Source organism: Typha angustifolia, chromosome 9 (assembly GCF_048772165.1).
Source record: "Typha angustifolia cultivar Huaian chromosome 9, ASM4877216v1, whole genome shotgun sequence".
Taxonomy (NCBI): Eukaryota; Viridiplantae; Streptophyta; class Magnoliopsida; order Poales; family Typhaceae; genus Typha; species Typha angustifolia.
The window spans coordinates 4852895-4868975 of NC_133247.1; the positions used below are offsets into that span (position 1 = coordinate 4852895).

Below are 16081 nucleotides of genomic sequence, written 5' to 3' on the forward strand. Positions count from 1 at the left end.
CTTGATACAGCATTGGATTAGGTTCTGACACCTTTGGATATTCTGATCTAGAATGGCTATATACATAGAAAGCAATTTGCACAACTCCTAGTTTAGTGGGTTTGAACAATAACGGGTGCTATATTTTCATATTCTTAGACATGAATTATGCAATTATATATTAGCCAATGTAGCTCAAAGCTCGACCGAAAGTCTTTCCTTAGGGCTTTCATTCAAGTTATGATATTTCTGATAACTGCAAACTTTAATTAACAAAAATCTAGAGCATGGTATATGAAGTTGTGCTGAAAGCCTGAAATTTCCTCCTACTACAGCAAATCTGCCTTTGCAAGAACCCATCTCTTGGTTGTATAGGATGATATTGTTGAATGTCACATTACAGTTTCACATCTATGTGTGGCTAGAGTAATCTTCTAGTTCTACTTGTGGTTGAATTGAAGTTTCTTTTAATATCTGCAAAGATTACTGAAGCCTGAAGTTGACGAAATTGTGCAATATCGTGAATCTTGTGATATTTGATATTATGAAATATTATTTCTTTATTATCTTCCAATGGAAGGTAAATATTTCTCAGGAAACTTATCAAAAACACCTTACATTTTGTCTTTCTTATCGTTCACACCTGCATATGAGTATTTATATTTTATCATTCAACTTCTGCATTCTGCTTTTAATGCCTATAAAGTACCATGCCATTAGTTCTTTTAACGGTCAATTCCATATAGATGAATTAACTTGACTATAGATGGAAAATGACCTTAATACCTTTGAGTAATTTTTTTACGTTAAGATAAAAGTAAAAGGAGAACCAGATTTAAAATCAAATGAGGGGTATTATAGATATTTCAATTTTTTATTTTTAAAAGTAATGGAATATTCTTTATTCTGTTAGATGCTATAAGGTTAAATTTAGCTTAGGGTATCTTTGAGGCAATACAAGCAAAATATAAGGGTTGAATAATAAATATCCATATGGTAGAACACAAATGATGATGTCATAATAAAAGCAAAAGGTAGGGTGTTTTTGTTAAATTTCTCGAATTTTCTTTTATTAATTGTGTAGTTTGTAACTTAGTGTGGAGCACAACTTCATGTTTTGCAGGGATCTTTAGTCCTTAAAAGCTTTCTTGGCTGCTACTATTATATAGTCAGTCTGTCCATCAATAGTGATACCTGCATTTGTGATGAATGATTTGGAAGTTGCATATGCTATGACCACCTGATTTTTATGCCTGAAGAATTGTTTGTTTACTTTTCTATTTCAAGTACCTTAACTCTTCCACTTATCAGAGGCACTATTTGATTGTAAACCATATTGGGACCATTCGGGCAGAGCATGATGACTTCTCCATCCGCTTTGCTTCTTCTATGAATCAGGTGAATGCTCTATCTCTTCAACTCTAAATAGGTTTTTCTACAGATCCTTATTTTGATCAATTTATTATTTATGTTACTATGCTCTCGAGCTATGCGTAAACTGCACAATCTGGGTTTTGTGTTAATTCAATAACTCTATTTTTTCAATAACTCTATTTTTTTTCTTTGTTCTAATCATGATTCATACATACTTATCTGAATTTAGTTAACAAAACTAATAATAGCTTGCCTACCTTTTTAAATTAAATGCTGCATTTAGTAACTGATTTCCATGTGCATATGTTACTATCAGATATTTGTTTTAGTCAAGTCTCTGTAGAGGATATTTGGCAATATGCGGAGGTTTACTAATAAAAGAAGTATAATGTCTATCTATATTTTGAAGTAGTGGATAAGCTTTATTCCATCCTCAGATGTTTTAACAGTGATTTTTTGCCATCCAGATTGTAATATTGAAGTCAACTGATGGGGCAGATGATGAATGGTCTAGAGAAGTCAAAGGAAACATGTATGATATGGTTGTCGAAGGGTTTCAACTTCTTAGCAGGTGGACCTGTAGGATTTGGGAACAATGTGCTTGGAAATTTTCACGTCCTTGCAAAGAACCAGCTTGGTCAGATTCTAACCAGTGCCCTACAACATTTTTTGACTACGAAAAGGTTCTATTTCCTTTCTGGAAAATTATGCAATCAATTTGATAGCACCTTCCTTTTAATTTCTGAGCTGTCAGTAAATATTCCTTAATGTTGCTCGCTTAATGATTTTGGATATGGAGTTTATGTGTTAGCAAAGGAGCTTTTTTGCCAATAAATATCTTTTACATTTGACTTCCTCTTTTTTTTTTTATCAACTAATGATTATTTTCTCATGGATTTATACTTCTTCATTTGATCATATAGACAAGGTGTTTTTGAGGCATTAATGCAAAATATAGGGGTAGAATGATAATATCCATATGATTAGGGGTGAATGATAATAAAGATCAAACATAAGGTGTTTTTGAAAAATTCCTTGATTATACTATCTAGGAGGTGCTTTTGCTCTTCATTTTGTCACATGAACCATTTGTGGATCTTGTAGGATTTACTTGTTCTTGGAAATAAGTTCTCATTAATGTACTTCTGCTCATATTCTGCTTCTTGCCATTCCATGAAGAAGCAAAATACCTATGCTTCAGTGTAATATTGTGCTAGTTAAAGTGTTTAATTTATTTCCCCAAACTATGCTGATGGTTTTCTTGTTTCCATGTAGGTGGTGCGTTATAATTATACAACAGAGGAAAGAAAAGCGCTATTAGAACTTGTTAGCTACATAAAGAGTATTGGCTTGATGATGCAAAGATGTGACACCTTAGTGGCAGATGCTTTGTGGGAAACAATCCATGTGGAGGTGCAAGATTTTGTGCAAGACAAACTAGATACCATGCTACGAACTACATTCCGAAAAAAGAAGGAATTGTCTAGGTAGATGGTCAATCTCTGTGAAATGTGTTTACTTAGATAGGATGACTTTAGATTATGGCTCCCAAAATTGGCTGATCCAAATTGAGATTGGCCATAACCGATCTCGATGCTGACTTTAGATAGGATGACTTTAGATCATAGTTCTCAAATTCAGCCGATCGGGATCGAGGTCGGCTATAACCAATCTTATCCTGACCCGAAACTAGTTTAGTAGTGACTGGTTAAGGTTAAATCTAAAATGTATCTAACCTAGAAAACATTAGTAATTGTGTCTTTAGATGCCTTCTTTTTAAGTTTTCAATTTTTACTTTTATCTCTCATACATACTCTCCTATCCCTCACACTTTACCAAGCTCATTTGACGCCCGATCTAGTGAGCCCCTCTGGCTACAACGCACTTAGCAAACTTGGGTGAGTGTTTTTTTTCCCCTATTTCTTCTTTCTTTTTCTCACCGACTCTTTAACTCCCCTGCTTACTATTGCAAAACAATAGTGAAGAAAGAGATCTCTCTCTTCACTGTTGTTTTAGTAATTAAACTGTGAGTGAGTTTTTTAGACTTCATATATGACTAATTTTTATTTTCTGTTAGTTTTTTTAATTTTTAGAAAATTTTGTACATTTTTAGATAATATTTTGAATCTCACGTAGTTAAAAATAATTTGATCCAATGTGGGCATCGATATAACCGATATGGCCGATATGTATTGTTTTTCTTAGCAGCCGATGTCAATCCTGATACCTAGTTTCAGGATGTTGCTTTATATTCCTTCTATTTATCTAAAGTATTCTATATAGACTTACGAAAATGGCTTGCATAGTAGGTTACTAGGAATATATATTTCTTGTATTTTGTGGAGTTCTCTGTACACTTGGATTTGCATTCCTGTGGAAAAGTACCACTGCCATAGTACAATCGTTTGGAGAGGGAAATGGGATCCTCTGTCAGGTTAGTAGACCTAGTGCCTGTGGCAACTATTTGGACAACCTCTGGGTTAGTCTACACTCCAGATATCATTGCATATTGGTGCATAGCTATCACCTAGGGCTATCATCGGTTAACTTGAACTTGTTATATATTTTTGCATATTATAAACCTTCTGACCATGGAATTCAAGAAGTTGAATATTGGATAATGACCTTTAGGATTTGTATAAAAAAAGCAAGACTTGAGGAAATAAATTAAGGATAAATGAAATATTCAGGCTCCTTTTATGTGAAAAGCTGCTTATTCTTAGTAGGCATCCTGATTCTATGGTTTGATTCTATGGTTTGAAGCTTTGTCCAAAACTGAATGTTTTGTACAACGATGGCTGTGCCACAAGCACGGACCGTGCCGACCACCGACCATGTCGTAAGAAGAGAGAAAAAAGGGATATTCACCTTTGTCGTTGCCATTGTCGTCGCTGCTCGCCTTTGCCGTCGTCGTCGCCATCGCCCGACAATTCGGATCCGCAACTTAAGTTTTTAACCGGTAACCTTATCTCTCTCTCTCTCTCTCTCTCTCTCTCTCTTCCTCTTCCCTTGGGCTCAGGCGACGGCGATCGGCAATGGATAGCTCGACGATAAAGTTGATGGCAAGCGGCTGAACTATTAAGAGGGTTGCCATGCGGCACTCCTCGTGCCACGTGCCGGTACGCCGCCGGCATGGCAAGTGCCTACCGGCATGCCCCATGCCGATTGTCACGACCATCCATGGTTTTGTGTTTCAGTCCTATCCGGTCTGATACTGATCCCGATATCAATTGAAACAGCCCTAATGATGATATTTTCTGAAGTGCATTTTATATTTCTTGCTGGATTTGACTTGAATCCAGTTTGTACTAACCCAATATCAACTTCATTGCTTACATGCTATTAGATCTTGTGTAATCCATGGAAAAGTAAGATAAGGAAGACTATTTATCAAAATAAGTCCAGAACTAACATAACAAAACTAGAACCAAAATCGATTGAAACTCTATGTTTTTGAAATTAAAGCTGAAACTTTTTGAACCATGCTTGATTCTGCTACATCTTCTGACGTGCACGATTGTGTACCTTAATCAGCCTTATATTTTCAATGCGATTATTCTAGACACATAGTAATGCAAGTTTAGCTTCTTACTATGCCTTATTGCCTTGTACTTACCTCTTTCTTGCTCAATGAGGTTCTTTTTATGGTTGAAATTTTGCTTCATGTCTTATCCAGGATTCTCTCCGATATGCGGACTCTGTCAGCAGATTGGATGGCTAATACTAGCAAGGCCGAACCGGAAATGCATTCACTGCAAGAACATGAGGAAACAAGACAAAATACATTTTACCCAAGACCAGTTGCTCCAACAGCTGCTCAGGTTTAGTCAATCTTCTTGCTGCTGTTTGCTAAATGTTTTGGTGAATATTTATATAGGGAATTTACTGAAAATTTATTATACAAATTGATCTTGTGATTGACTTCTGTAAGATTTCTTTACACCTTATTACAAATTGACTTCTTGTTGCCAGTCAATTCGAATTCATTGAGTTGCATGTTGGTGCTTCCTGTTATGTGTTTCTAAGACCTTATTTCTGTAGAATCTAAAATTTTATCTTCCTCTTATGATATTTTGAAATCTACTCAATTTCTATCTGCTATTCTTCTTGCAGGTTCACTGTTTACAATTTCTTATTTGTGAGCTTGTATCTGGTGGGAATTTAAGAAAACCTGGAGGACTATTTGGAAACAGTGGTTCTGGAATATCAGTTGAAGATCTTAAGCAACTAGAGACATTCTTCTACAAGCTCAGCTTTTTTCTGCATATTTTGGATTATACAGGTCCTTGTTCCCATGCATATTTGGAAAAGAATTTTTTGTTTCTCGAAGTTCATAAATTGCAACATGTTGTTTCATTGTGCTGGATGTCTTTGAAATACTTGTAACAGTTTCTGTCCTGAAAGATTATTTGTCAGTTAATAATAGCACACTGAAGGATTGCGAGATTGCTATTGTCAGTGATAACCTTCACTGGAGTGTCTGGCTACTAATCTTAAAGTGTCATCACAGATTTTAGCTAAATGCTGACATAAGTGAGACTGTTAGAGATTGGATGTATTGATGTAGTGGTATGGTTTATTTCCAAGCCTGAAGGTGTCAAGACTTGGATTCTTCTGAATGATGGGCGACCCATAACCTTGTTTATTTTAGAGTCACTCTTAAAGACAAGGCTCTTTCCTATTATTTTTTTAGTTATTTACACTGTTGAGAAGCTAAAACTTATTAAAAAGTTCACAATACAATTTTTAATTCTGTCCTTTTATTATGGTTGCCTTGGACAAACTGGTAAATATTGAAATAACTCTGAACAAGAGGATGCTGTTACATATTCCTATATTTTTAAGTGGTGGTATGGCATTCCAATGATTTACTGGCATACCTTCCTTCTGCAGCAGCGTCTATATTGTAAAGATTTAAAGACAAATATTGTCTTCTTTTTGTTTTGTTTCCATGAAGTTGGTGCTTTAGTCGATTTGTAGATTCACGACCCATGTTGTGGTTTGTCTTCTGTGAGAAAATGTCCTTTGTGTAAATTGCTTTGATCTTTATCTAGTGATAGGCACTACTTTCATGTAAATACTTTACCAGCAAAACTAGAAAGTGTTTCTAGATTCATTATCTCAAATTATTTTTCTCTTAAAGATTAAAATTAGAAGAATATTTTTTTCTTAATGAAGATATTCACAGAATGATAATTGATGTTTGCAGCAACAATTGGTACATTAACTGATCTTGGATTTCTTTGGTTTCGAGAATTCTATTTGGAATCTTCTCGTGTAATCCAGGTAAGACTTTAATATGTGACAGCAATACTTATTAATTACTTGAGAGATTCCTGCCGTTTTTGCTTCATATGTAACTTTGGAAGTTGAAGATTTTTTTGTTATTGAAGGTACTTAAGCATTCAGATAATTATAATTTAATTACAAAGATATAGTTTCAGTATTCAGGTCATCATAATTTGATTATGGAGGAATGAATTGAATGGTTCTTTGGTGCAATTATGATTACAATAATTTGTATGCACAACTTGTGTTTGTTTATGTGACATTAACCTAAGTTTCCTTGGCTTGGATATGTCTTGTTACCTCATTAACAGTTGTTTAGGGTGATCATAGTCAGTAATTCAGTATCAGATTTCTTTTGGTTGACAGCTTGAGCACACCCATGAATTACTGTCACTTATTTCTAGGAATTACGACAACTCTTGGATAGAGTTCGATATACGCTTGGCTATTGTAGCTTTTGGATAGAGTTCCTTCTATATCTCCTTTGTCTAACTCTCTTGGTTATGATGTCTTCTTCTAATGCATGAAGCCATAAAAAGCCTGGAAAGTTCTGGTCAGCATAACAACTGAAAATGATGTCATGATGAGTGTAAGGAACTAGGGATTTCTTAATCCTGCATCAGACCAGTCAGTGGGGATGCTGTGCGCACTGACACTTGGATAGAGCGCTAAATTGCTAATCAGTTTAGACAGTTGTAAATGATGTTATAATGGGTGTGGGGGTATTTTAAAATCTAAATGATATTTATTGCTGTTGCACTGGTACTCGGATAGAATGATAAGGCCTATATGGCTAGTAAGGAAGATTTTCTGTTTTGGCTTGCTGCATTGAGCTGATCCTTTGTCGGTACTGCAAGTATTGGCAGGTAAGCCTCGACACAGGACAGCTAAATGACTAACACTTAAAAATTTGCTCTTGAAATCATATTAATGTAAGTTATTAGATGTGGATAGAATGCTACTTGACTTGTTAACTCTGGATATGGCAAAATTAACCTGTAGAAATACTTAGCCCATCTGTTGATTATGAAATAATTGTTCATGATTCAATCTCATTTCTCCTTTATGATATATCTCTTCTCTTTATTAAATATGATTGTGTCTTTTTTCCTGGAAGCTCTCAATATATTTGTAATATAAGATTGATTTATCTCCTCCTTTGCTAATTTTTTTTTTGGTTGGTAATTCACAAATTTTTGAACATGTAGTGCTTTCTGCTGCTTCGAGAACTATGTTTATTTGGATATGTTTTTCTTATAGTTTCCAATTGAGTGTTCTCTTCCATGGATGTTGGTGGATCATGTGATTGAATCTCAAGATGCTGGACTTTTTGAAAGCATTTTGCTTCCATTGGATATCTACAATGATTCTGCTCAACATGCACTTACTGTGCTGAAACAGCGATTTCTTTATGATGAAATTGAAGCTGAGGTATGTTAAATGGAAATGTCTTCATTTGAAAAAGAATTCTGGGGCATTGTTTGGTTGCTAATTTTATCAATGAAAAAGAATAAGCACATCAGTTGGTTGTGTAATTTTATTGATAAACTGATAAATAAAATATTTAATATATTTGTTTCACATGTTAAAAAATGATGAACATGAAGTTTGTCTGTACAACATCTCATTATGTAGGGTTGTGATGGTCCTGTGGCAGGTGCAATGACATAGTGGTTGCAATGGCTATTGCCAGCCCATGTCTATCACCCCTTTCCGTGACACGGCTATCTTTTTGCTCAAATGTTTTGATGTTTTCTTATTAAGCAAATGGGAGTTTCATTAATTCTATATTTTATTAGGATGATGAAAGGCCATATCTCCTGTACTTCCTTTTTTTTTTGGCAATTCTAACTAGGTTTTGTTTCTCTTTTCTTTCCTTGTAAGGAAAATGTTTCCCTTTATTTGTATATTTTCATGTCATATTTTTAATATGCTATTGACATTGGCAGAACACATCATAATTTCTTATTTAGATTCTACTTGATTTACAGGTTGATCTATGTTTTGATCAGCTCGTTTACAAGCTTAATGAGAGTATCTTTTTGTATTATAAGAGCTGCGCAGCAAGGTAAGATAATGTGATATTCTATTGTTTTCTTTAGATCTTTCTATTGCATTCAGCTCTCTCTAATATTATTTTTTTGTAGTGCATTACTTGATCGATCATATATCTCTGCATGTGATGATGGTGAAAAGTATTCTGTTAAACCCATTCGATTTGATGAGATTTTCAAGTTGAGAAGAGTTAAGGTATGGTGGTTTACCTAATAAATCATGTGAAGTTTGCTATATTATATGTTTTTGTCTTTTGTTGATTGCATCTTTATAATTTCTTCCACAAGATGCTATTTATATTCATCTTTATATCTTCTTCTACAAGCCCATTGCTCTGGGTACTCCTCTCTCTCTCTCTCTCTCTCTCTCTCTCCTCCTTTTCTCTTTATACAATGATAAAGGAGTTCTTTTTGCGCCAAGCCGCCTATCACACAAGATTCTTTTATACAGTGCTAGGCGACCCTTTAATTCTTGGCCATGCTATTAGGCTATTAGCATGACCATGCTCATGCCCAGTGTTGGTAGTGTAGACTGTGCATATGAGAATATGGGATAGTAATGTTACCAATATAGGAACCATATAAAGGAGCGACAGAAAGAGGGAGGGAGAAGAGGATGATTGGTGTGTACCTCATGTACAAAGAGAATGTAATGGAGATAAGCAGAGAGAAATATCGCTATCATCAAATGGGTGTTGTGTGTGGGAAGAGCTAGGGTATCCCGCTCCTTCCCAATTAGAAGTAGGGTTCATATGCACGATAATTGATGAGGCATTGAGACCTCTTATGTTAATTAGTTAACAGAGACTGATGTGACATTTGTGTAATACCAGTCAGTACACGACTTGACATCACATGAAGAAGACCAAACCATGCCAATCTTCTTGTACTGTGCCAATTTGCTACTATACATTCAGGGCGGCACGGGCCATGCCGAACTGTGCATAGATCCATGCTTAAATACTGTACAATTTATCTACAAAATATCTATTGCCAAGGTGGAAGAAGAATACTTATTTTATCTCATGCAGACTGGCAGGTGATATATTTTTTCTTACATATCAATCTCACTTGTAAGGGGGTGAGATATGCATACAATTGTTGTATACATGTCGCAACACCTAATTCATTGCATCTCTTGGCAAGAGTACTTCTAGTCTTAGATAAAAATAGGACAGCCCATTACAGCCAAATACCAGCAAATATTAGTGACAGACAATACTTCAGGAACAGCCATTGCTAATGTCCAATTTCCATGCATATATCTTATTGATAGCATGTTTGACCTTGCAAGATAATATTTGTGTATTTTCTTTATCTTCCTGTCATTTTTATGAACTATTTGAATATCTTGAATTATGGCATGTTTATAATCATGCATCTATTAGTGGTTATATGTCAACTGTTTCATCACAGGTAATTTTATGTGCTTTATTGTTTAACTTTATCACTTTTCTAATTTTGTAGGTAATGGGGACAATTTTTTATGCTTGCAATCCTGTTAGACGTAAATTGTTCATATAATTTCAGACTGCAGATGGATCTTTATCTTTTTAATCAATCTCAGCGTTATTGCTGTTTCCGTGATGTGGGCTCGTTATTTAACATTCTCTTTACCATATTTTTACTTATTTTTCTGATTTTCAGGTGTTAGGTAGGGCTATTGATCTTAGAAGTTTGATTACTCAAAGAATGAATAAATTATTCCGGGAAAATATTGACTTTTTGTATGATCATTTTGAAAATGCGGATATATGTGCCGTCGTGGTAAGTTTGTTTCCTTTTCCTTTTCTGCAACCTTTTCCTGTGAAATTTTATTGCTTGATCTTTTTAGGAACTAGACTAAGTCTATGTGGCAAGGCAACTTTCAGATACTCCGTTTGGAATGTTACTGACTCAGTACTGTGACTTATTTCTAGGAATTACAACAACTCTTGGATATCTTGGAGCACACCCATGAATTACTTTCACAATATCTTGAGCTAGATTCATATCCTCTTATGCTGAACGAGATGCAGGAGAATCTTTCTCTCGTCTCATACTCTAGTCGTGTCTCTTCTCAGGTTTGGTTTTTCATCTTTCATTATCATAGTGAACTTTTTATCTGTTAAATATATTTCTAATAATGTTGGAAAGTTATCCTTCTCTACTCTTGTAACTGTTATGCCCCATGACCCCCAATTGAAAATTATGTTGGCATTTAACATTTCTTTTTAGCATCATTTACTAGATCTTGCTGCTTTATAAAGGTGTGGGAAGGAACACTAGGAAGAGTAACAAGCTAACTTAATTGATCATTAAATGAAACATGAGTTGCTTGATTATGACTTACTATCATGACGAGTTGATGACATTATAATGTTGAGGAGACAAGACTCAACTCACTCTCCCCTTTTTCTTATTTATGTTTCTGAAGTGATTTTTCTTATTATGCCAAGCAAAGTAAGATGGAGCTTAGTTGTCCATTCCTTATCGTGAAATATCTCTTTTCATGCCATATTTAAGATGCAAGCTGACAATCGTTAACATGACGTTTAAGCTACCTATACCAAATGCTATATTTTGTTATAGTTTTCAAGGATTTTCATGACAGTGGCACGTGTCGTGCTGACACTCAGCGCAACCAAGCTTGCTACTGGCACATTTGTTAGATGGTGGCACGCTTCTAATTTCTAAATATATTTTCAACATATTATAGGTTCTAAAATAGCTATTAAAGCCTACATTAGGGTCTTTAATTTTAGATAATGTTGTAAAGCATCTATTCGTCTATATATCAATAGTCAAGTAGTTAATGCTATATCTATTTAGAATGACTCGCAGAAATGACAGTTCTAGCTTTATTTTGGTAAATCTAGGATGATTAATCTCGGATTTGGTTTTTATACTGAATAAAATAGGAAGAGAAAGTATGAAAGACATCTTTTGTGGGATTTGACATTCTCATTCTTGGATCAACCTTCCCTTCTCCTAGATCTCTCTTTCTCCTTGTCGTTTTCGTGTTGGTTTGAGAAAGAAGCCTACCAACATGGATCTGTTTGACTAGCTAAATAGATATCGAGTGGCACTGGGTATGTGCTGCCTAGTACCCTACAAATCTCAACTGATACGTTAAATACTAGTAATTGTACACATTGGCATGGGGTGGCATGCCTTAGTTGTACACGTTGGCACCGGGTGGCATGCCTTGGCACAGAGTAGTGCCTTTGATATAGGCAGCACCCCACTAGCACGATAAATGTTGGTCGGCATGATCCATGCCGGGCCTACAAACTGACACAATAATCCTTGATAGTTCTTTTACCTAAACATGCTGGACCTATATAGACAATATGGGCCTTCTTATTTCATTCCCCACCTTATTGGTGTGTAACAAGGCTTATTGTTCTCTAGAGATGCTACTTCATGTGATGTTAGAGATGATGGATTCTAGTCATGAAACAACCTCTTTAGAAATGAAGGTAATACAACGTAAATCTTCTATCTCCAAACCTTATTGACTTATTATTGTTCCAATCGTGCCCTCTAAGTTTTTGTAAACGGAGGATCACAAGTTTCTGGGAATTTGAAATAAACCTTGGGCCAAATCAATGAATCACTAAGAAGGGAATATTATGTTACTTTGAATGCAAATATTTCTAATCCCCAAATTGCTTTTGTTTCTTTCTCTCAAATCTGTCCATTACCTCCAAATTTTGCTTTAGATTAACTGTTGGAGTGTTCAACTTCAATTAGGATGGGTTGATTTGATTTAATTTAAATTTGCAGTTCTTTGGTTTCAATGAGGTTAAATCTAGGAAAATTTTGCAATTTGATAGTTCTTATTGCCAAGATTATTTCATCCATGAGCTTAGGCTTCGGTTAAGGTTCGTTTATAGACTAAGCGCTACTTGTCATAAGGTTAGATATTTCACCTAGCAAAATCTTGTGTTGTGTTTCATTTTCACATAGTAAGGCCAATCCTCTCAAAGTCCACATTGTAGACATGTCTTAATAATATAGAATTGCATAACATACAAGTGTGCTTCTCAAGCTCTTCTTTCGACATTTCACCACATATATTGAAGCCTCATCTCCACTTTGAAAAATCCATGTATGACTCCTTTATCAGAGTGGACCATAATGTCTTAAGCATCTCACCCAACAAGCTTTCCTCGAGAATACTCCACAACTTGGTGCCCCAATGCCTTCAAGTTCTTGCATAATTAGCCCTATGAGCCAAGTACCGTACTCCCAAGATTTGATCTAGACTTTGTTATGGACATTTCACGAGGCCATCCACGAAAGTTGCTAAGTCCCTAGCAGAAGACTCTTGTAATACCATACATCATGAAGAGGCTTGTAGAAAGACAATAGGCACATGAACATCAATATCATAAGTTTTGAACACAGTTGTCCATAGTTGTGCCACTTAGTACCATGTACTTGAGTCCTTCTCAACCGAATGATTCTACCTTCGAAAAGCCTTATCACATGCACCACAAAGCCATTGACGTTTCCAAGAACTTGCGGGCTATTCCAACTCTTACGCCTCGTCACTAGACTTTGACAAATTTCATTTGACTTGCCTCACAATTGTCCTTCACCAAATACATAACCACTAGCAAGGATATCTGCTAATGTCTCATTAGCACAAGTTGTCTACTTCCTTGTCGTAGCTCTAAGGATCTCAAGGATCCTTTGTCAATATGCATAGCAAAATCCAATGACTCCCTATGGTCACCTCTCACCAAGGTTAACTCGGTTGAGCATTGCATGCCTAGCTAGACTTGTACGTCTCTGTTAGGAGTGAAAGCGGGTCGGATTAACTTCAACCTGCTATCCAACTTGATTCAGATCGGATTCGGGTAAAATTCCTATCCGACCCAGATACGGATTCTGATATGGGTAGGGTTTTTGAGAAAAATCTAGATTTTGGGTCAGATATAATATTTCGGATACGAATACGGATAGCGGATATCCGTTTATCCCCATATTTTTTAAATTATTTATAGTTTTCAGTTTGCTTATTCAAATAATGAATATTGGTATTATAACTAATAATGTGTTGTATATTATTTGTAGAGATTGATTTTACTATATTTATATGTATTTGAAATGTAAATTTTTTTTTAACCCTTAATATTTTGTGTTAATTGTCTCTAGAAGAAAAGTTATATTTTGTTTAAAACTCGATCCACATATGTTTAAGTTCTAATCCTATATTCAAAAATTATTTGTATTCGTTTAATTAGGTTATGATTTAAAATTTTGTTATTCGTCCAATATCTATTTTTAAATTCATATTTGAACCCAAAATATGGATCCGGGTCTTAGTTAAGCACTATCCGATTCATTTTCACCCCCAGTCTCGATGGACCAGTCTATCACTAGAGTTTTCCTTATTGTTTGCATTGCCAATTACAGAGAATATTAGACAACTTAAGATAGTACATAATGTTGACATAGAAGGAAACCTCTCTAGAGTCCTTACACTGTAACGTCTTGGCCTTATATCTGACATTTACCCGAAGTTCACATCCTTCGGCACAAATACCTCACTTGCAAATCTTGGTCATGACACTCAACAAGTGTCATAGCCTCGTAGGTACTCTGTCCCAACATTTACCATCAAGTGTTTGCCCCTCCTTAAATTGGAGGTCTGCATATGCTAATTCCATAGAACTAAGCTGCAGGCATTCGCACACATTTATTAACATTGTGAATTGCCATTTGGGTTCTGACATTGGGAATGGCATTCACATAATCCCTTCCCTACTATCGGACACCCCCCATTTTGCCACCCAAGAGGTTCAAAGATGTTGTGGGGCGTTATATTTCCTTGCATACCCTAGAATGTCTCCAAAATGTACCCAATTTATGTTTTCATGATTTGATTTAGAAATAGCAAAATGATAGTATTCCAATTAAAATGAGTCAATATGGCAGGTATGAAATGAAAATTTCCCTAGATAACTTATACAGTGATTACTGAGAATGTTCACGAGGTTCTAACAGAAATCTTGAAATTAGCTCTGTTATCATGTTAATTTACCAACCCATTTATAAAACTTCGATATTATATGACGGACCCACATTGTAAGATTTAACATGTCTGAATTTTATTAGAAAGATCATTCTAATGATTATTGCTGACTTTCTGGATGTGGCTTCTTTTCTTGTGTATCAAGATTTGGAATGAGATGCAGAATGACTTCTTGCCCAACTTTATCCTATGCAATACTACGCAACGTTTTGTTCGATCTCCAATAGGAACTCATCATACTTCGCAGAGGACAGCTTTTTCTACTAAAAAGCCATACTTCTATTGTGGTTCTCAAGTAAGAAACCTTTTTCAAAACTATTCTTTTACGTTATTCAAATAATTTTTCTTGCTATTCTTAGTCTTTTTCTTGCTTTCTTATCTCTTTTAGCTTCTATATTAGATAATTATGTTCAAGTCACTTCTTTTTGTCATCTTGTTTGCTATTTTGATATCAAAACATGATATTTTGATACTGTGTTCATGACCAGTTTTGTCATTAGTGCCAAAATCGCTGCCTTGTTAGATTGGCTAGGTATTATGGCTGGGCTTTAGGTGATCACTGACTAACCAATTTTCATTTAGGTGCCTAAAGAATTACTTCGTGGCCAAACCTGCTCAATCCACTATGCCTAGGCATCACCTAGCTTTATATTAAACAATGTTTTGTTTGTTTGCTCTATTTAAGTTGCAGTTTGCTTTTTAATTCCTTACATCTTCTCCCTCAGTTACAATAAGGGTCTCTTCTTACCGTGGATTGTGTTGCTGGTTGACAATTACCATGTTGATATTAGGTTGACACATGGCATAGCCTTAACATTAATGATGAGGTTCAAACAAGGAGAAATTGAACAAAAAGCTACTGGATTAGCCTAAAGAATCTCTAGCCTAATAAAAAGAGGAATTTGTGCTTGTGGAGAAAACATATGTTACGAACTAGATTTAGACCGACCCGGACGGAAGAAAATTATAAAAATTTAGATGGTGGTAGCCTCGGATGTTACGGTTCTAACAGTTTTAGTTTCACGTAAATCAGATTTCGAAAAGAAAAGATATAAATAAAATAATGGAGGAATGTTAGAACGGGACAGATTAGTAACTATCCGAAATTACGGCGGTTGTCAAAGGGTGGTGGACAGTTGTATAGTAGGGTGGCTCGTGGTGAAGAATAGTAGTTAGGGTTTTAATACTTAGAAGAGTTCTACGGTTATGATCTACTTCTATGAAGATAAAGACGATCTAACGGCTGTGATAAAATGATAAATGCGATAATAATAAAATAACTAAATTTAATTATTTCTCAATGCTTGGATGCTTAACAAATAAGTCCAACCACTCTATATATAAATGTCAGTACAATGAG

At 35.2% G+C, this 16081-nt stretch overlaps 1 protein-coding gene across 2 annotated transcripts in view; it reads left to right on the top strand.

Moving 5' to 3' along the window:
• The window catches only part of LOC140766969 (protein PIR), a 59152-nt gene that overhangs the window by 31478 nt on the left and 11593 nt on the right, over positions 1 to 16081 (top strand). For both annotated transcript variants that reach the window (XM_073106694.1, XM_073106695.1), the window contains 12 exons: positions 1284 to 1377; positions 1821 to 2036; positions 2629 to 2840; positions 5030 to 5174; positions 5467 to 5635; positions 6563 to 6639; positions 7903 to 8073; positions 8634 to 8710; positions 8790 to 8892; positions 10344 to 10463; positions 10616 to 10759; positions 14867 to 15016. In XM_073106694.1, coding sequence (XP_072962795.1) covers positions 1284 to 1377; positions 1821 to 2036; positions 2629 to 2840; positions 5030 to 5174; positions 5467 to 5635; positions 6563 to 6639; positions 7903 to 8073; positions 8634 to 8710; positions 8790 to 8892; positions 10344 to 10463; positions 10616 to 10759; positions 14867 to 15016 — 1678 coding nt within the window. The remainder of the gene's footprint in view (positions 1 to 1283; positions 1378 to 1820; positions 2037 to 2628; positions 2841 to 5029; positions 5175 to 5466; positions 5636 to 6562; positions 6640 to 7902; positions 8074 to 8633; positions 8711 to 8789; positions 8893 to 10343; positions 10464 to 10615; positions 10760 to 14866; positions 15017 to 16081) is intronic.